General features: G+C 42.3%; 1 protein-coding gene across 4 annotated transcripts in view; it reads left to right on the forward strand.

Annotated features, from left to right (window-relative positions):
- Nucleotides 1-22106, forward strand: part of DENND5B (DENN domain containing 5B) — a 103712-nt gene that overhangs the window by 47747 nt on the left and 33859 nt on the right. For all 4 annotated transcript variants that reach the window (XM_014256892.2, XM_005527901.3, XM_088054872.1 and 1 more), the window contains 5 exons: nt 86-195; nt 5284-5950; nt 16054-16241; nt 19398-19931; nt 21275-21506. In XM_014256892.2, coding sequence (XP_014112367.1) covers nt 86-195; nt 5284-5950; nt 16054-16241; nt 19398-19931; nt 21275-21506 — 1731 coding nt within the window. The remainder of the gene's footprint in view (nt 1-85; nt 196-5283; nt 5951-16053; nt 16242-19397; nt 19932-21274; nt 21507-22106) is intronic.

Raw genomic sequence — 22106 nt, forward strand, 5'->3', positions numbered from 1 at the left:
AAAAGAAGAAGAGAAAGAAAACCCAAGCCAGCTCTCTCTGAAGCTTCACTGCTGTTTCGAGTCATCATTTCTTCATTTGTTGCAGGAGAGAATTTCGACCAGAGTCCCCTAAGAAGAACCTTCAAGTCCAAAGTTTTGGCTCATTATCCTCAGAACATCGAGTGGAACCCCTTTGACCAGGATGCTGTCAACATGGTAGGTAGAGAGAAACTCTCTTCTCAAGTTGTTACCTGACAGTGTCAGCTCTCGAGATGTTCCTGGGTTGTTTACAGCCAGCCCTTGTGATGTTCTTGTGATCTTGTGGTTGTGGTGCTTCTGCTGGGACTAAGAGTGCTCACTGGGCATGCTGCATGAAAAGCTGTAGAGGAAGAGGTACTGTGAAAACACAGAATACTTCCAGGCACAACAAAAGTAAAGTGCTGCATTTCCCTGTTTCCCTCGTTAGAGTTCTAAGTGTGGTGTGTGATGAAACCCATCCCAGGGACTGGGTGAGAAGGGGTGTGGTCACCTAGGTAGGAAAGAGGCAAACCAAGGAATTTTTAAGATTCTGATATCCATGTGAGGTTTTTCAGTACACAACACTCTGCTTCTGCAGACAAGGGAAAGAGGAATCTTTATGCAGAAGCTGGAACTTATCTAAACCACAGCTTTTCCTGGGTCATCACTTCTAATGGCACTTCTGCACCAATACATCTCCTGTACATCTCTTTCCTCTCAGTTACATTTGATGTGAGCATCTGTGTGGCTGAGTCCCATGGACTGGGAAGGGAGGAAAAAACAATTCTTGGAGTCGGGGCAGTGACAACTGAAAGACTGGTGATTGACTGGAATTTTTCTGATGAGCTGGTAATTAAAGGATGATTCCAAAATCACCCAAGTACTTGTTGAGAGCATAACTTGACAAAGACAACAGATTATTGGTATTTGAGCTTCCCAGAACAAAAAATGCCATTTGTTTCTTAATTTAAAACTAATCAATTGTTGTAACAGTAACATTGCACAATATTCTGCTTCTGGCTGTTTTCAAAAACTTGTCTAACTCAATATTGGAAAATTAGGGAGGAACTTCCCCCAGTCTAGGTTAAAGGAGCTTTGCATTTGAGGAAGTCAGGACAGCACATTACCTGCTTCAAAACAGAATTGACCTCATTGTATGGTGCAAGTGGGAAGTCAGGAGAATCTCCTGGCACTCACCCAGCAGATAGAGAGGTGAGGAATACATAAAACCCAGATTAAGTTGGCTTTTACAAATGCAGAAATGCATTTGGAGCTTCCCTGCAGTCGTGAAGATGTAGAAATTTAGAGTTCATCTCCATTTCCAACAAGTTTTATTTTTAGCATCCTGCCAGATATTTAACATGAAAGCGCAGGAGTTGGAAGTAGCAGTGACACAGAGAGCTGATACTGTGGCACTGCACTTGCCTAGAAAGGCAGAGATGAGCCCAGTCACCCCCTCTGCCTGCTGACAGCTGGGGATTTCTGTCTTCTGCTTCCAAATGTGCACTGCTGGAGTTGGGGTGGTACTTGGGCTGGTCTCTGCATCACTTTGCTTATACAGAAGGCATGAAGGACTCCTAGCAATGCTTTGTCAGCAGTTCAGATGGTAATAGCTCAACTGCCAAGGCTGTTTGTGCCTCTTAGTTCTGCCTTTGCATTGGGGGTGTTCCAGTATGGAGTGATGAGGGGTGTGCAGCAGGAATAAAGCAGCTGGAATTGCTATGTTATTTGTCTCTCACGTTACAGTGGAGAATGTCTAATATTCATGAAGTGTGATCACAGTATCGGACAAAAATGGAATGCTAAAACCAGCAAGAGACCTATTAAAATAATTGAACTGAGCTGCATTGAACACATCTTTCATTTGCAATGTGTCTTGGAGAAAAAAAAAAAAGCGTTTACTAACAGCAGCAGTATTTTATGATCTTTTAAATGATCTTTTGTTTATTGTTTTGATCTGAAACATCATTTAAAGTAATATCCACCTCCACAGAATCCCTTGAGGCAATTATTGGCCTTTCTGATCTTGCCTTGCTGCATTAATTCTGCCTATGTGTTTGCTTTATGTGAGCTTCCAGAAGCAATTTTCCTCAGAGAAGAAAATGCATAAATCCTTGAAGGTTTACTTGTGAGGACTCTGGCTTTGCTGCATGCCTAAGGAATTTCAATTGCCTTCTGGAACCATCCTGTCGCTTTAAAAATAGCCCCCTGAAGTCCCAAGCAATCAAGCTGCCAAAGAGTCATGTTTTCTGTCTGTTTCAAAGTATGTGTCAGAGCTCTCTTTAATAGGGAATTGTGTCTTTCCTCCTGCTGCTTTTTGTCATTATCCCTGCCTAACCCCACGTACTGTCTTCCGCGGCCGTTCTGCAAATAAGTGTTGTACCAAAATGAAGTTCTCAGTAGAGAGATACAGAAATTTTTAGAATATGAGCTTCCTATTTTAGCCCTCTGATTCATCAAGGTATATAAATCTTTGCCTGTATTTCTGAAGCTCAGGGAAGCATTATCTGTTTAATGTCTCATGTACTGAAATAAAAGAATCAAAGGTTCCTTGGTGGAATTTGAAGGAGCAGGCTTTAACACAAACAAAAGCATCTTTCTCTCCATCTCCTCTCCCACGGAGCAGTTTGGGTATGGAGCTTGCTGCCACGGCATGTTGTGAACATGAGAAATACATAGAGGCTTAAAAAGTGAAAGAGAGATCCAGTGGAGAAGAGGTGAACCAGTGCTAGTGTGCAGTGCTTCAGAGGGGATCTTTGGTTCAGAAATGCCTGAAAATTATGATGGCTGGGAGAAGAAGGAGGGAGGGATTATGGGGGGTGTGTGTCCTGCCTCTGTGCTTGGGGAAGGGGTATCTCCTTCCCAGGACTTCCAGAGATTAATTATGGATTAGGTGACACCTTTTTATCTATCCTGGTGCAGCTTCCTTTTGTTTTTACAAACCATCTTGGTTATAAGCCTTATTGCAAATATGGTGTAATTCCATGGTTTTCTGCTGATGGATACGTTTAAATATAAATAGTAAAGTGCTTGGAAAACCAAAATCCTATCCTTTGATCAGTAATCTTGGAGAGTTTTCAGTGTTTGTACAAAGATGCAACGCAGGTGACTGACTGTGTTCTCAGCTTTAGTGGGCCAGAGTCACGCCAGCAGACTAAAATTTCCCCCCCTTAGCACATCCCAAGCTGCTCTCCAACACTCTCTTGTGGCATGTGTGACACAGATGAGATGGGAAGTGATTGATGTCCAAGGCCCTAAGATGAAAGTTTTCATGCATTAACGGCAAATTCAAAGCTTTCTGCATTGCTGAAAAATGATTACAGGCTCTTCCTTTTGATCTTAGTTTCTTAAGTGACTCCTGGTCATTCCTCCTACCTTGGTTCTTCCCATTTTCTTGTTTTCCTCTCTGCTTTTTCCTCTGTCCTCTTGTAAGTCTGACAATAGCAGGAGTCTCTGGGCCAAGGTTTGCAGCCAGGGTCTTGAAAAGTCAATATTCTGCATGTGTCAAGTTGTGGCTGAAACTTAATAGACAGGCATCCCTTTGTGTGTTCACCCAGTATATAAAGGACAAGGGAATAATAAAGGCTTGGAAGAAATTTATTTAAGCAGCTTTCTGAAACTGTCGCAGCTGATCTGAATTTCCCTGATGCCTATCTGTGTCTGATTGTAATAGTATATCTAATTTGCCTGTCCAGGTATTTTTCTGTCAAGTGAAAAAAAATTACTCTCTGATAAGCATTGAGATTTAAGCCTATGATTTCAGCGTGGTTGGCTTTGATAAGGCTTAGAGCCACCATTGAAAGCCCACATTCTAGAAATAAATTTTTATTAAGCAAGCTTGCCAAAAATGATGTTAAGAGAGATATTTATTGTGGAGATTAAATTTAAATAAAGTGTGAAACAAGGATTTTTTACTACTTCTTTACTGGAGAAGCCTTAACCATGGCACTGCTGTTAATGCCTCAATAAAAACTATAAAGCTCTTGAATAAAAATGTGGCTGCTCTTCAGAAATAGTTCAAGCTGCAATTTCATGGTTTGTGTCAGCAAAGGCCATCAATCGAATTAAATTCTTCTGCCAACTCCAGGCTACTTGTTTCCCTACACATTACCTTTTGAGCAATACATAAGAGCTGTCCTAGATAATTTAGGGGCCTGATAGCCTGATAGTTGTGGAGTCTGGACCACTTGCCTAATTCCCAGCTTTACAGGCTGTTGAATGGTCTCTGCAAGGTGCACTGCTAAGTTCAGGTTAGCAATGCCTGAAAATATATAATTATATTTCTCCTGGCCTCTTCCAGCATCAGAGGAGTTTACTCCTGGTCAAGGCATTAGGGGATGCACTCAGTTGTGTCTAGGTTCTCATACTGTGGTAAAATTGGATTCTACTGTTGCATTTTTTGAAAAGGAACACTTTGAAGGTTTTCCTTCTCTTCTTTCCTTTTGTTTCTTCAGGTGGTACAAATAAAGCTATAGTTCTTCGTTTATAAATATACTTATTTAAGCTTGAACATGAGTGATTTCCTGCTGGTGTGCAAGTTTCAAACAGGTTTTGCTGGATGTTTGTTACTTTGTATTAGATGGTTGATAGCATTCCCAAAGAATGTCTGGAAAAATGCCTGGATTTATCACTAGGACCATGCTTTGGAGAAACACCCAGTGTAGTAGAATCACTGCAAGAGATTTTGCTGAGTGGTAAATCAAAAATGAGGCTTTCATAGATTTTGGATGTTTCCCTCTGTGCCCCTCCTTTTTTCCAGTCTAAACTATTTGGTAGCACTTCAAGAAGAAAGTAAATGTAATAGCTGCCAGCCAGTTGGGGTTTGGTTTGTTGTTTTTTTCCCCCAGAAAATTAGGGAAGATCAAAGAATTCCAAGAAGTCTATGTAATTTAAATTCAGTGGTATAAGATGCTTCCTTGGCTTTCTGATTTTAGAGTACTGTGGGCATTATATATGCAAATGAGAGCAAAACTGGATATTTTTATATGATGCTTAAGTAAATGTCACAAAGACTGTTCAGGAGTGAAAACAGTTTCAGCAAGTAATGAAAATGAGCCATAATGACTTAATAGATGTATTATTTTGGAGGGTGCTTTCCTTTCTTCAGTCATGTCTCCCTCTGAAGTAGCGTCAGTTTTAGGTTGTTTGTTCTTGAATACCTTTTATGTCTAAAGGGAAATGGCTTGTTGCGATGCAGCCGATAAAAACAATGTGCCTGTACAGCAAAGACAGCAGAATAAAATTGTGTCTTAGGTAACTCTGTCTGTTTCTTTTCTCCTTTCTTAGCTGTGTATGCCCAAGGGGCTGTCTTTCAGGACGCAGGCGGACAACAGAGACCCGCAGCTGCACTCGTTCATCATCACCAGGGAGGATGGCTCCCGCACGTACGGCTTTGTGCTCACCTTCTACGAGGAGGTCACGAGCAAGCAGATCTGCACAGCCATGCAGACGCTGTACCAGATGCACAATGCAGAGCAGTACAGCAGCGTCTGTGCCTCCTCCTCCTGCAGCATGGACTCCCTGGCCAGCAGCATCGACGAGGGCGACGCCACGTCCCTCGCCAAGCTCCAGCGCTACAACTCCTACGACATCAGCAGGGACACGCTCTACGTCTCCAAGTGCATCTGCCTCATCACCCCTCTGCCCTTCATGCAAGCCTGCAAGAAGTTCCTGATCCAGCTTTACAAGGCAGTGACCTCCCAGCAGCCACCACCTCTGCCCCTGGAGAGCTACATCCACAACATCCTCTACGAGGTGCCCCTGCCACCCCCGGGGAGGTCACTCAAGTTTTACGGGGTTTATGAGCCCATCATTTGCCAGAGACCTGGGCCCAATGAGCTGCCACTCTCTGACTACCCTCTGAGGGAGGTCTTTGAGCTGCTGGGCCTGGAGAACCTGGTCCAGGTCTTCACTTGTGTTCTTCTGGAGATGCAGATCCTCCTGTACTCACAAGGTGGGCACTCATCCAGCAATGTCTGTTTCCAGCGGGCAGTTCCTGGGCAGCTGCAGCCACAGGAGCTCATAGAATTTCGTGTTATACAGAGCTAAGGTTGATTTTTTTGAAATGTGAGAATGCATTAAAAAAACGAGAGAAATGAGTGTGTCCTAATGAAAGCACTAAATAATTGTTTCCTCCAGGCAGTCTAGGTGCTGCTTGTTTAATTATGCATTGTATTTATCACTTGTGGCAGCTAGCAATAGAATACATTTGATTATTATCCTCACATTGCCCTTGATCATGCAAGACAGCATGAAATTAATCCTATCTTCTTCAAAAATACCCGCAGAAAGTAATACATCTTGCAGAAGACGCTCTTGCTCCTACTTTGATTTTCAAATTTCAGCAGTGTATGGAAGTCTGGTGTAATTTCCTGCCCCCCATATGATGGATATGTTCTTGTTAAAACACTGAGAGTGTTTTAGAGGCTAAAGATTTAATGGTGGGTTGAAAGTGAGTGGTCATTCCTATTTAGGGAACCCCTGCTTGGGATATTTGGGAATGCTGCTGACAACGATTCTTTTTGAGACACTAAGATTGCAGTTGGCCAAACATTGGCAGAAGTTGCTTACACAGAGCCTGTCCGTGTTTCATGTTGAAGTGTGCCAGCAAGCTTTGGAAAACCTGGTTTTGAAAACCTTTCTCTTATGGTTGTGTTCTTCTGTAATAGTGCAATGCTCTGCTGCAGGTTTGAGGAATCCTGACTTAGTACTGGGCTTGCTTTGGGATTTTACACCCTTGTTACTGTTTCCTCTAGGATGTTGATCCAGCCCTGGTGGTATGCCAACATGTCAGGTTTAAGTTTTCCTGCTGACTTTCAAGGGGATGTTCAGACTTTTTGGGTGTTCCTCTAAGTCTCACTGGAAGCCTGTCTGTGTAATTCAGGTTCCTAAATGGCATCTGTGATTCTGACCCTAAATTAGGAAAATGTGCATCAGGGAAAAATTTTTGGGAATGGGGGGAGTGGTTTCATCAGAGGAGAATGAAAAACCTAAAGCCAGGAGGTACCCATGCCTTTCAGTGAAAAGAGGAAAAGATGCTGAATACCTAGGCTTTTCAAGAGAAGTGGTTCAAGCAACAGACAGCTTGAAATTGGAGCAGGGAGAGAGGATGGGAAATAATCTAAAATGAGTATGGATAATGAACCTTCAGGCTCCAGAAGGGGTCGCTTGGGTTTGTCATATAAAAGGAAAGGTCAGGAAGTGTGTAATGGTAGTGCTAATAACTAAATGACTGAGAATGTGGGAAAATGTTCAGGGAGGTGGAAAAAGGGTAGTTCTTCTGCAAATGACTGAATTCAAAGGATTGATAGTTCTTTGCAGAGCTCTTCTCCACATGGACTCCAGGGGTTTGCTTTCAAGAACTGAAAATGAAAGGTTTTATCTTCTCTCGGTTTGAAGTGTGAGCAGAAATCCTGCTGTTAGTTTTGATTAGGCTGCTTTTCCCCTCCCTCCTGCTTGTGTGTGTGTGTGTGCACTTATCCCCTTTCTTCCTTGGTTTGAATCGTGCTGCCTTTGCCACTTTGCCCTGGGGTTTGATATTAAACAGCAGCACCACTGAAATGCCTCTCACTGCTCATCAGTCCCACCCTGCTTATGGACTCACTGAGAACTGAGAATTATTTTTTTTTTCTGTTTTCTTTCACACAGAAAGATAGCATTAGGAAAAATATGCTTGTCAGGTTACAGGTTAATTTTAGTAATATTTTGTGTATGTGGAGAGCAACCTGTATATACAGACGGATATACAAAATATTGACTAAATAGTTTTGACTCAGCCATCATATCCACCAGAAGTTAGATAAATGTTATTCTTCCAATTACTGGTTATAATTTAAGGGTTTACTTGGTTTGGTTGGTTTCATTGTGTGGGGGTTTTTTTAAAGAAAAGTGAGAATAGAGAAGTAATCCTTTCCATCCTTCAAATTTCAGAATTTTTTCCTCCCCCTCTCTTCCCTTCTATTTGTGAATCTAGGGATGTCCTTGACATGACTTTTACTTGCATGTCTAACATAGACACAATTTGATGGTGCATGGGGGAAAGTATATAGCTGTATTAGGGAAATTCTGTGATTATGTAAATAGCAGCGTAATGCTGGCTCCCAGAGGTGAGGGATGTGGATTGGAGGGCAAGTGCAAAGCCTTAATTTTGGCATACCCTGATAGTTGAGTGCTTGACTAATTGTGCACTGAGGCTTCTTTTAAATGTCAGTCTTGCAATTCCTGAAAAAGAAAACAGCAGCTATTTTCCAATTTGAGATATAACCAGCCTAGAAAGTACTGAAATCTGCTGTCTTCAGCTTTGAGATCCAGCAGGGAGGAACAGTTTTTAGCTCTGAAGTTCTTTCAAGGCAAAAGATGAAAAGGCTTTGGCTGACATATCTCTTGTTCCAAAATAACAAATGGGGGAGAGATTTTGCAAGTTTGCCCATCTTTGCCTTCCTGCTTTAAAGAGGGTGGTCTCATTGGACGGTTTCCAGAGGCCTGGCCTTGCAGCAGCCTCCCCAAACTCAACTAGAGATTAGCAGAAGATCCTCTGGTTGCAAATTCAAGCAAGACAGCATTATTTACACAAAAACACAATTCACTGGCATAATCCTGGAATACTTAAGAAATCGGAGCTGGACCAAAACCTACTTCAGTTCACTAACCTATTTCAGTGAGAGCGGCTGTTAACATGTATGGGAAATGTAAGCTGACTTTTTTGTGGTTCTCCTACACCTGTTGGAAGGAAGCTTTTAATTTAAGCTTGTCAAAAATTTAGTTCTTCTATAGAAGGCTTCTTTTGGGAAGTGGGGTGAAAAAATTAATTGTTGCACAACCCTGATCATACAAGAAGCTTAGTTGGTAATAACAGCAGTGAAAGGCTGGCAGGAAGGTTGCACAGAGACTGTACTGACTTTTCTGGAGTGGTTTTTCTCAAGGGAACAAGGAGTTGAGGATGAAAACGTTTATTTTTAACCCTGTAGCTGGGGCATAATATTTCCAGCAGCCAGAACAAAGGCATCTAAGTCAATGAAGAGGTGAGGGTGTTGGATGACTTTACCCAGCTTGCCCTGGATGTGTTCCCAGTGTGATAAGAGTGTGTCTGGCACAGCTCTGCCTTGGGGACAGGACCAATGAGTGGCTGTTTGTACCATAGCTGCTGCAGTCATCTTTGGCTATCCAGTTGCACTGCTGGTGGTGTCTCAGGGGTAGCTGGTACCCCATCACTTGGGAAAATGCAGGGAATGTAGTGGATTGTAGCTTCACTTTACAGCTGTGGTGGTCAAGCAGAGGGCGGAAGAGAGACTGGCAGCAAAGAATGATGAGCTCATTTTTTAAGCTGCTTTGTTCCCATATATTTTGGACTGCATAGCTGGGTAACTGGCAGAGACCTGTACCTCAGTGGCAAGACTGATAAGATCAGCCCTTACTGTTCCTGGGGACTGTGTGGTCTTCCAGAAAATTAATCACAATCATTGGGATTGCAGTTAGTGGGAAGTGCCAACTTTGGTCAGCAAAGGTGATACGGAAACCTGTACCTGAAATCACTTTCACTGTACATAAATTCCTGCAGCTTCAGGTCACATCCTTCCTGCATCTAGAGAATATTTTTAATAATAAATTGGGCAACTTTGCAACATTTGGGCTTTGAAAACCAAGGGGAGGGATTAGATATGTTTTCCCTGCAATTCTTCAGGGTGCAATCTCTGCAGTGCTCTTGTAAGTGCCCTTTATTCAGAGTGCAGCTCTCCCATGCAACTGTGCAGATGTAAGGTCTTGTTTATGTCCACTCTTCAATAGCTGCTACATTTCCAAAGGATAAATTAACAAAACACCAGTGGTGTGAGATTCCTGCTGGAGAGAGATGAATTAAACTGTGAGCTCTGTGGAAACCTCAGCAATCCATTTTGTATGTCTGCCTTTCAAGGGATTTAAGTGTGAGAGGGAACGTATGCAGGAGGCACAGATAAACTTCTTAGAGCTTAGGCTGTTTCTACTCATTATAATTTTGAGTGTTTTCCAAGTTGTTTTTTCAAGGGCTTGAGTAATTGCTCCTCCATGATTGAAATATTCTTTGTATTATTTTTTTTTCATCTTAGAAATTATAATACAAATGACTATGCATATATAAAGTCATTGCCTAGAAAGTGGTGTGTCTGAAAGATCTTTCTTATGAAGTCTGTTTTGGGGTAGATTTATAAAAACTAATACATGTATAATATGGTTGCCTTTTAAAGCATTTGTACACACTTTGCTCTTCTACTCATTATTTAAATAGCTACCCTCCACACTAATATTCATCCACATCACTGGGAAGTTATTGCAGAGAACAAATGATATGGGCACAAAATCTGTGTGTGCTGTGGAAGACACCTGGGTGTAGGGCCTCAGTAGAACTACACTCAGAGGCTGCAGTGCATGTTTCCCTGGAAAAAAAAAATAAATTGGGTAGAAAAATCAGAGAATGACATACAGTCTTCTTTTTTAAGTTAGGTGAAGTGACAAAATTGATTTTTAATTAGAAATTGCTCAATTTTGTTAGCAAAAGACAGTATGACCTGAAAAGTGAAGGTTTCAAAGCATCTGGAAAAAAGGAGGAGGAGCTGGTTCAGATCTGTGCCACAGCCCCACTCCTGTTTGTGTTCACAGTGAGCTGTAAAGGGAGACAGGGCCACTGCTTTTAACACTCTGCATACACACACCATGACCGCTCCACTTTTTTTTTTTTTTTTTTAATTTGGATATCATTTTTTTTCCATGATGAAACATCTTTATCTTTCCAGAGTGAGGGGAAAAAAGTTAAATTAGGCCTTTACACTGCAGTTATGGCAAATGCCAGGTAAATAACTTGGCAGTCTAAAGTGGTCTTGAGCAAAGTTGTGTACCCTGCTGGGCTCTTGTGTTCTCCCCATCATCTTCTGCTGCCTGGGGAGCCTGTTCTGGCCCAGCAGCCACAGGAGAGAGCAAGAGGCTCCCTTGTGTCTTCAGGAGCGCCTTTATGTGTCCTGCTGGCACCTTGTCAGCCTTGTCACAGACTTTTGCCCTCTTCTCAGAGACCTAACTGTGCTGGTAATGGGAGCTAATCATAAATTAATGTATGCTGAACTTCTGATGGCAGGCTGGGACATGGTTAAATTATATAAATGGAAATGTGTTGAAGCAGAAGCTTTTTATATGACGCGTTGGCCAACAAGGAAAACAGATAAGAATTGGCCTCGGTGAATATTGGCCTTCGGATGTTTCTCTTGGAGCAGAGCTGACCCCCAGTTTGAGAGACTAATTCTTCAGGCAATTAGCTGCAGCCTTGTCTTGACCCTTCTGTTCAAGAAAATATGTATTTTCATATTTGCATAAATTGCCACTCTGTTTTTATCACATAACCGAGTGCTGCGTCACTCACTGGTGAATGTGCCCTTCCTGCGGGGATGGAAGGGCACTGAGGTGCCAGGGGTCATTTCCTCGGGACAGTCTGCTGGTTACAGCCCCATGTCACGGCACCTGCCCAGGCTCCCTGAATGCAGCGCTGCTGCAAGGTGATTTCTGTAGTGAATAAACATTTCCTGCACCATTTTTGTGTGTTTTATCTGAACATCTCTTGAAAGTCACCGGGACTGGCTTGTCAGCTGGCAGCACGCAAACCAGATGAAAGGTGGAAGCTTCCAGGGCACTTTGATGTCTGAAGCACTTCTGTGTGCTGCTTCTGTGGAGCTGTTGAGATCTGATTTGAAAACCTTTGCTTTCAAAAACAATTTTTGTCTCCAATGTGGATTTCTGATTTCATGTTTCATCTGCAGTGTGCTATATATAAACATTACAGATCTGAAGGTACCCAGACCCAAAACAGGTCTGGTTATGAGCTGTTCTTGACTCATACTCAGAGCTCAAAGCAAAATAGTTTTATTTTCCAGTTTTTCCAATATACCTGTCTCATCTAAATCATATTTTGTTACCAAAAAAAAAGAAAAGAAAAGGCAGTTAAATAACAATTGCTTATAATACTTGGACTGAAGAGGTAGCATGTAGAAAAACTATTGGTCACAAGAATGTTTTAAAGCCTGTTCAAGTGTTTCCCTCTAAAGAATCAGCTTTTATTCATTCAGGTTCATTGATTTTTTTTTTTTTTCTCTGTTGTTGGTTTGGTTTATTTTGTTTAAAGACAATTGTTTTGTGCATATTGATAAGGTACTCTTTGAGAATACCATCTGATATCATCTTCCAGGATGCATTTTTAAATGTTTGTCTTTTCAAAGCTGCATTTATACTTCATGTGTGTTCTAAAAGCAGTAGAGGAAAGGAAGTGGTGTCCAGGTAACTAATCTTTTCAAATGCTTTCAAGTGCTTTCCAATTACATGTAAAGTGAGACTTCAAAAGGAAAATAAAGAAGCACAGTCTATTTTTAAAGCCTTGGACTGGATTTAGCGGTTCCAGGCTGTGACTCCAGCTCTGTGGTAGCCTTTCTGCCCTACCTTTGGTGGGTTACTGGAACAGAGAGTTGGAAAATGGCCAAGTTGTGCTTTCAACGGGAAGGCTGGGGGTGTTGAAACTGGAATAACACTACACTGTTCCCAGCAGGAATGCTGTTCCTGGGGAGAATGAGCGTGTGTGCACATGTCTTATACACAGAATTCCTGGGACTGGGAATTTGCTGAGAAGGTCCCAGGTGAAATTCTCTTCTGTTTGATTATGATCAAAGATTTGGATCTGTTTTGGGGGTAGAACCTGAATGTGGTCTTAGCTGTTTGGGGCAGGGATAACACTGATGTCTTTCTGCCTTCTCAAAGGATCTTGGTTTTGCTCTGCTGTGACATGGGAAGGATTTTGAGATACCAGACTCTTTTGTGGCAGGAAAAGTAATTTTCATGTTGAGCTTTGTGAAGTGCTTAACATCTCAGTGCTTCTTTTCCCCATATGTTTAATGAAAAGAAGATTTTGTTTTGTTTTGGTTTTTTTCAGTCACTGCCTGTGTTAAACTTTAAGGTCTTTGGCATAGATATTTCTTACTGATTATTGTCCTGTTATTGTGTTATGGAGAATCAACATCAAGACAAAAAATTGTCAAATTTTGAACTCTTTCAGAAGAACATTTGTAGGGAATTGATGTTCAAGTGCTGAAACCGTTTCTATCTCCTGCAGAAGACAGTGATTGGTAATTCTACAGGAATATCTCAGGGTGTGCATTTTAAGCACTGTATCATGTGAGCCATGTGAATGTTACCAGACCTGGGCACACTGTGGCTGGCCATGGTGCTCCTGCAGTGGAGCAGGTCCCTGCAGCCACTGCATGTCCTGCACAGGGAGCTGAGATGCTTGGCTGAGAACCCCCGGCAGATGGTGCCAGAAAAGAGAGGTGGATCCAGAGTCTTTGAGCTTTGCTCTGGTGCCCTCTCCTTCCCTTAGTGAACAGGTTGTGTCGGAGACATCCAGCTAAGCTATTAGGAGGCAGTGGTTGCAGTAGGAGCTCCAGGGACCACTTTGCACCTGGGGTTATCTTCCCTGAGCGGTTTCTCTTGGAAAACGTTCTGTGAACAAATTAGAGATGGAGCTTTGAACATGAAGAGTCATAGAATAATTTTGGTTGAAAAAGACCTTGAAGATCAACTCCAGCTGTAAACCTAACACTGCCAAGCCCACCACTAAGTCATGTCTCTAATTGCCATATTTACATGTCTTTTAGATGCCTCCAGGGATGGTGACTCAACCCCTACCCTGGACAGCCTGTTGCAATGCTCAACAACCCTTTCAGTATCCAATCTAAACCTCACAAGCACATTTCCTCAATTTCCTGTTTCCAGGCTGTCCTCAGTAACCATGTAGGCTTCTCTCAAATTATAGGTACAAGAATTTCTCAATCAAAAATTATTTCAGGCTTTATGTGATAGGTGGCTAACCTTGTACAGAACATAGCAAGTACACACAGTACATAAACCTTGAAAGTACATAAAAAGTAACTAGAGTTTCTGACTTCTTTGAACAGATAACAAAAAAAAATATTTACAGATTTTTTGAATGTTATTTTTCTGGAGGGAACTGGAACTTCCCTGTCTTCAGTCAAAACTGCTGGGTACATAAATATATTTTATTTATTAATCACTGACAAGCATGGCTAGATGGTAACAACCTAATAATTTAGTCATCACTAGTTTTTTGTTGTTTTTTTTTTTTTAACAGCATTTTTTGTAGTAAATTAGTTACAAAATTTACAAAATTACAAAATGCTAGTGACCATGTTAAATATTATCAGTAGCACCAGAGAAAAGGCAGCATGCACTTCCGGAGTTGAATGCCCTTATACAAAAAGATCTTTGCAACTTTTCTGCCAAGACCTGTTTCTTCATGTGGCTATGCAGATCAGAACAGACTTTGAAGGTGTTTCACTCTATTTGATTTTTTTTTTTAGTCTTTAAAGCTTTCAGAGTTATGAAATGTTGAGACTCCCAAGATTCACCAGTAAGTATTATGACTCGAGTTTGTGTAAGTTCTCCTTAACAAGGAAAGGAATGCACACGTATCATTATAGAGCATTGCATGGGCAGGGATTCATAAGCCACTGATCTGCAGCTGGGAGTGTTTTGGAGGTGTAACCTTGAGACTGACTTGTATGCATGAAAATAATTTTGAAGACTGACTGAATAGCTATTAGTAAGACAAGATGAAAAATGTTTTTGCCCTGCCAGCTGACCTTCTGCAGATTGTGTCTGGTTTTCCACAGAGAGGTGCTAGCAAGGAGAATGGGTTATGCAATTTGTTGTTGTGATTTGCATATTTATTCAAGAACATCTTCCCAGTAACCTCCTAATAGCTGAGCAGTGTCAGATGGTAGCGCTTTTACTGTTGTTGGTGTCTGCCAAGGTCTTGGGCTGGGATGTTCAGGAAATAAAGGTCAAGCTGGGCTCCTCTCCAGGCAAAAACAATGGGGCTGCAGGAAAAAGCCTTCTCACCTGACTGGGAACCAGAATGTTCATACATGCATCTTTGATTTCCTGGAGTGGGGCAGAGAGGATTAGGAGAGATGGGCAACAACCCAAGTGTTACCCACTGGGTTGTTATCTGGGTGTGGCCTCTGTATGAGAGAAAATCTTTTGGTTGCTCAAGCCAGAGCTTGTGAGACTCAACTGGCACAGATGAGGCTTGGGTTTGGACACAGCCATGGAGCTTACAAACCCAGGGATCTTTACCTGGTTCCAGATGGATTGTCTGCAGTTTGAGATTTGCTGTAAGGATGACCATCTCTTTAAGACTGCTATGTGATTTATTTACTGATTTTAAAAATTTGTTCTCAATTTATCCACTCATTTGTATTAATAAATAGCTTGTGCTATTGCATTATGCCAACTAAATATTTGATAAATAATTTGTTCTTACCCAAATTCTGAAGCATCCAGCTCAGCTGAACCAAAATAACTTTTAATTTAAAAACTAATACAGCGTCCTATTAAAATCAAATTAACTAGTGGGTGAAATACAAATTTGGGAAAGTAATGTAATATAAATATACTAGCTACACAGAATATATTTGAGAACTAAATGTATATTAGGCTTCTGTTTAGATTTAACTTAAAAGCACTGCTTTTATATACTTAGGGACTGTAAACTTCTGCTGGTATGTGGCCAAGACAAGTCGGCTGGCAAGTACACTCAGCTTTAGAAATAGTAGCAAGTGGAGCAGAAGCAGGCAGGCAGGAGCAAGCAAGAAACCACAATGTTTCCTTGAAGTTCACTTCTTTCTCTTCTTCTTCCCATGTAAAAACACAGGCTTATTATGGAATTAGAGTATTATTATCCTGTACTAGAGACAGAACTTTTGGTATCTTTTTAATAAATTAATTTAATGACAGAATGGATCTAGATAAGGTATGAATATCTATGCTCAGCAGCTTCTTTTTGGGAAGAATGAGTGTTAATGGATTAAATAATATTGAAGGTTTTTAAGTACTGCCTTTTTTCCAAACAACATCTTGCCATATAAGCACGGTTACTGTCTTGTTTTGTCACTGATGTCCTTGCCAAACAGATCTCAAAAGCAGAACACAAGGAGATAATTCAATTTGTATCTTTCTCTCTCCCATGTCTAGATTATCAGCGCCTGATGACGGTGGCAGAGGGAATCACAACACTGCTGTTCCCATTTCAATGGCAGCATGTGTATGTCCCCATCCTTCCTGCCTCTCTCCTGCATTTTCTGGATGCTCCTGTTCCCTACCTGATGGGGCTGCAGTCTAAGGAGGGAACCGACCGCTCCAAGCTGGAGCTGCCTCAGGAGGTCAGTGTCCACCTTTGCGGTTGCTGTCCTGAAATGCCTTATGCTGTGCGAATTACTGCTGGAAAATAGTGCCTGGTGTTAGGAGGCTTCTCTGGCTCTGTGGAAAGTGTGGAGTGAGATAGCAGGGAAGTCTCCACAGCCCTTCTTGGTCCATTTCTTAATTTAGTACCACTCACTGTTTTGATTTCCAAAAGCTTCTCTTTCTGCTGTTTGTTGTGACAAAGCTTGTCGGCTTTCCCTACATCACACGCTTCACCAGGTTCTGTTACTCCATCAGTGTCGCAGTCCTACTGACAGGGGGCTAAAGAGCATTTCATTTGGGGAGGATCTTGATGGATCTGGATCTCAGGTGCAGTTGCTAGATGGTGTAAACCTGTCCTTGTCCTCCTGCTGCTTTGGAGTGTGCCTTGTCCTGACAGCCCCATCCCATCTGTGGCTGAGCTCATGTGTTCCATCACTGGGCCAGGTTTGCATTAATACTGTGCCTATGAACCCCTTAGAGAGGAAAAAAAATAGAAAGGAGGAGTCATCCTCTTAATCTCAGGGTTAAATCCTTGGTGGTGTGGAGAGTGAAATGGAGATTTTTTCCCCTCAAAATTTGCTGAAGGTGATTAAAAATGCTTCACGTTTTAACCTGGCCATATGGCAGAATCTTTGGGATATGGCTCACCTGTCTGCATTCCAGATGGTGACTGGAACCAGAGCATGCCATGTGCTTTTAAACTTCGGTTTCTTCTTAAAATCAGTGTGAACCCCAAGAGTATCTGCTCATACAGCAGGAACATCTCCTGACAGTGGCTCTGCTGAGGGGGCAGAGTCCTTAAGGCTTCCAAGTACCTGCTCTGACTGAGAAGACAGATGGGAGCAGCAGCAGAGGAGAATATGCAGGAGTGGGAGGTTTTGTGTGGAAGTGGAGGGACAAACAGGGCAGGGTAATACAATTTTTAATGAAGGTCTATTTTACATATTGCATGAAGGTGACTGGGTCAGCCTTAGTGGCATGGAACTGCAAATCAAGTTTTACCTCATGGATACAGTGACTGAAGCACATGAAATCTCTACTGGTGTGGAAGCAAAGCTGCTATCTAGCTATGTTCCTCAGTAAAACCGTGCTTATGTTACATAATTACCACGATTTTTAAAATTATTAGTCACATGCTTTTGGTTAACAGATTAAGCTGTCATTTTCCATAAATTAAAATTTTAATGTGACAGTATTTAATATTGCACTATCATTGGAATAACAAATATCACCAGGGAGGGAAGAGTAAGAGTGGGATGGAATCTGCCCCCTCCATGATGTTGAACAAATGAGTGAAAAATACCAGCATTTATGAATACCACAGGTCCAGTAATTGTGGTAGAGGGAGAGAAAGAAGACATATTGAACAGGGAAGATCTTGAATCTCAAATTCTCTAGACAATAAAAAATAAAAAATCCCTCAGCATGCGAGCAGTGATGAAGCGCTGTTCACATCAGCATTCCTTTATTGCTCAGGCTAGGGGCTAGCTTTTCAAGCTCTTGCTCTAAATATAAACCATTTGTTTGTTAGAGATAAAAATTCTAACAACTGGCCATCATGCTGTCTTAAGGTTACTAATCTCCCTGCATTAACTTTAATCATCAGATGTTTCTGAAGAGAGAAGTGAGACCAATTCCCCAAGGGTTTTCTGAATCCAAATCTCATTTTTCAAATTTTGTAAATGATATGCAGAGCTGAAATTAAAAAGCCTTTGAAATGAAATATTGATAGATAAGAAGGCAGTCCCTGAGCTGAAGAACTGTACTGACGCAAACCCCAACTGTGTAATAGCTGCACAGTTAAATAAAGCAAATCATTTTGTATGAAGAAATGCTTTTTTCTGTACAGACTAAATTTAATACAAAAAAGCTGAAGGGACACTTCTGCTTTACCAGGTGAATCCTAATAAACTTTAAAGTATCTATGTGAAAGGTGATTAATGTTAATAAACATGTCCCTGAAATATCCAATATATTATGAACATCTTTGCTGTGGAATGTATTGTCCTGCTGAAATTAACCTTTTCAAAAATGAAGGAAAATAAATCATTTATCATCACATAATCTGAAGATTAGTCTGGGGTGTTTGGTAAGAGGTAAAGAGCACTAAAAGTGCCTGGGAGAAGGCGGAGGAGCTGTGCTAATGGCCAAGTCAGGGTAACAAAGACCTGCTGCTGCCCTATGGGTTTTCTGCATCTCCTGTACTGCAGTTTTTTGCCAGGATAAAAAGCATCAGAGCTCAGCACCTTGGGAATCTGACCTGGTTTAAGATTTTACTCAGTGCACTCAGACAGTGAATTTCAGATGTAAGCTGCTGTTCAGAAGATCAATTACTGTTTTTCATTCTGCTGTTATTCCTGAGGGTGCATTTGCAATGTAATTAATTTTTATGTGGGGTTCTTCTATCCATTGACACTTTCCTGGTAAAAGTATCTGCTCTGCTAGATTAATGTCTTCACTTAGCTTTAATCTTGTGGGCTGAGATCCATCTCCACTCATAGCAAAGCTAAGAGCACTCTCTTTAAATCTCAGGCAGAGGAACTGCCAATATTAAAACCCTCCATGGAAACAGGGGGTCAGGGAGTGGGGAAATAAGACTTGGCCTTGAGTAGACAAAGCTGTACTCAGACATAATCCCAAAGGATTTCTGTGGGACCCTCTTTTGTAGTTTTGCTTGAAGCAGCATCATCTTTCTCATTTCTGAATGTCTCATTTCTTGGTAGCACAGTTGCAGAGGGTTCTTGCAGTTGGATCCTGGTAAAATAAACGTGCCTGTGAGATGCAGTAATTCACACAAAGGGTGTTTACATGGGCTGAGAAGTGGTGCCGCACTTCCTGCTTGGTGGTGTGTCCTTGGTTGCTCTGGGAGGGCATATGAAATCTTTGTGCTGAGAAGTTTGGGGTCTGCATGTCCTGGGGAAACAGGATAGGGCCAGGAGCCTTTATTTGTCATCCAGTTGACCCTCAGCTTTACTGGAGTCTGAAATGTCATGGGCTAGACAGCACTGCTAAAGTGTCCTGCATACATGTGCACTTACCCTTCTCTCTGGAAGCACCCTGGGAGAAAAGGCTGCATCACAGAGGAACCACTTCAGTGCTGAGCATCCATTTTGAAACTTTTGTTTGTATTTCAGGCAAACTTGTGCTTTGTTGACATCGATAACCACTTCATCGAACTGCCAGAGGAATTCCCGCAGTTCCCCAACAAGCTGGAGTTTATCCAGGAAATCTCCGAGGTTCTCCTGCAGTTTGGGATCCCTCCAGAAGGCAACCTGCATTGCAGTGACAGCGCCACCAAGCTCAAGAACTTGGTTCTTAGTGACCTGGTGAACGACAAAAAGAACGGGAACATCCCCAGCAATGCCCTCAACATGTACGAGCTGCTGAAAGGCAACGAGACGATCGCCCGCCTGCAGGCCCTGGCCAAGAGAACGGGCGTGACCATGGAGAAGATGACCATCAGTGCCCCCCTCACAGAGGAGAAGGATGGGAAGTTGTCATGTGAGGAGCTGGAGCTGAGGGACTACAAACTGAACGTGCAGCTACGCGAGGTTTTTGCTAACCGCTTCACACAGATGTTCGCAGACTATGAGGCTTTCGTCATCCAGGCTGCCCCCGACATGGAGTCGTGGCTGACAAACAGGGAACAAATGCAAAACTTTGACAAAGTAAAGATACCCATGTATTCGTGTCTCCATCTAAAAGGGGGAGGGAGGATAGCTGTATTTGTATATATAGCCTAGGTACTCTTTAATCTGCCGTTCCTCATCTGCCTCACTGAGAGATTTGTCCATTTCCATTACACAGGGCCAGATCTCCTGCCAGAGTAAATTGGAGCGCATCCACTGAGCTGTTCAGAGCCATCCTGGTTTGTACAAACCAAGCTGGCAGGCTTCTGCCTTGATCATGGGGCTGCTCCTGTGGCCTTGGTGGAAGGGTAGCAATTCAAAGTGACTTCTTTTTCTGTCTTACTTTCTTCCTTTGAGAGGAAAGGTGCACACTTGAGACAAAAAACAAATCTAGTCTTCCATATTCCCTAATGTCACAGTAGAGGTTTTTTGTAATGGGTAATGTTCTGAAGAAGGTTTTCACTTAAAGAGTATTGTCGTGACTCCATTGTAGTGTATACACAAGAGGGAAAAGGAATCCCTTGAGGCTGGAAATGGGGATATGAAGAGATGGGAGGATAGCAGAAGGAATGGGAAATGTTGGGAAGCTTGCACAGCTGCTGAGTGGCCCTATGAAGAGGACAGTGTTCCTAGCCATCATCTCTTAGATACAAGTCCTTCTCTAAGGAAAGGGTTAAAAGGATGAACAGTGAGGAACAGACTAAATACTGATCTGAGTCAGTTTTTTATTTAAAAAAGTTGCTGCAATGCCTTTTCTTGGTTTGTTTGTTTTTGGGCATTAAGCAGTGCAGCATTCTAAAGGATGGGGTTGTTTAGGCCATCTCTGCTAGTGCTTCTGCAATAAAATGGGCTGTTAATTTTAGGGTTTTCAAAGCTCAGTGAGAGACTTAGACGCACAGTCAGTTCTAATTGGAAATTTGTGATTAATTGCCCTGTGTAACATCCAGAAGAGCATCAGCTGAGGAGCACTGTAGCATTCTTGATATGTGTGACACCTTAATAAGTGATATGGTCCCAGGCAACGATGCCCAGACCAGAGGTCCCAAGGAGGTACATGTGATGGTCTGCCATGCCTTTCTCAGGGTTCATTCCTGGGGGTGATAGCTGCTAGCTTGCTTTGAAAAAGCAGGCAGAATGAGCACTACTTCAGTAACTCCATATTCCCTTTGTTGCAGCTATCACAAAGCATCCCTGACTGCTTAATTCTTACAGTTGTGAACCAAACCCCTTTGCAGATGGATTCACAGCTCTCTGAGAGGTGTTTTTATGGTGGGGGAAGCCTTGTCCAAGCCTTCCTGCTGGCTGCTGGATCAGTTCTGTGCCGAAGGATGGCTGGGCACATCAGTGCTGGGTGGGACCTAATGAGCTGTTCTGTATTTCAGGCTTCCTTCCTTTCGGACCAACCCGAGCCTTACCTCCCATTCCTTTCACACTTCATCGAAACACAGATGTTTGCAACCTTCATAGACAATAAGATAATGTCCCAATGGGAAGAGAAGGACCCTTTTCTACGAGTTTTTGACTCCCGAATTGAGAAAATAAGGCTATACAATGTCAGGGCCCCTGCACTGCGGACATCTAACTACCAGAAATGCAGCACTTTGAAAGAAGCAGGTATGTTCAGATGGGCTGGTAAAATATTCAAAAGTACAATGTCAGCCACCAAGAAATAGAGGTCCTCAGTCATCTGAGTGTTGCAGTTGATGAGGAAGTCCTAGAGCTACCTGAGGAGGACTCAGCAGTGTCTTGTCTCATCTAAGCAAAAACTTTAGCGTGCTGTTAAACACCAGAAATGTCAGGAGGCTTTACCTTCCCTTTGAGCTCTCCTGGGCTGGTGCCTTTAATAAAACCAAGCCAAACCCAAATGGAACTGGCTCACAGTTTCTCATTTCAGGCAGCTCCTGTTCCATTGCCAGGAGAGCTTTCCTTCACCCTGGTGGTGGGACCAGTGCCAGCCACACTGAGGAGTCGAGCCCCAGTGTCTGCTCCACTGGCCTTGTCTCCCCCTTCCCATAAAAAGAAGTTGTTTTGCCTTACACCATTTGGTTAGAGCAGCAGGGGACGTAATCCTGTGTGGCATATTTAGTACCTCCAGCAATAGATGTTCAGTGTTAATGAACAATACGCTGTACTGAAGGCTTGGAATTTTTTTCCATTACTGTCACAGGATGCCTTTTCAAATTATACTTGAATTTCTTACTAAATGCTTGTGCA

This window comes from Pseudopodoces humilis, chromosome 5 (genome assembly GCF_049639895.1).
Source record: "Pseudopodoces humilis isolate 2021_Gansu_Grassland_sample_001 chromosome 5, ASM4963989v1, whole genome shotgun sequence".
Taxonomy (NCBI): Eukaryota; Metazoa; Chordata; class Aves; order Passeriformes; family Paridae; genus Pseudopodoces; species Pseudopodoces humilis.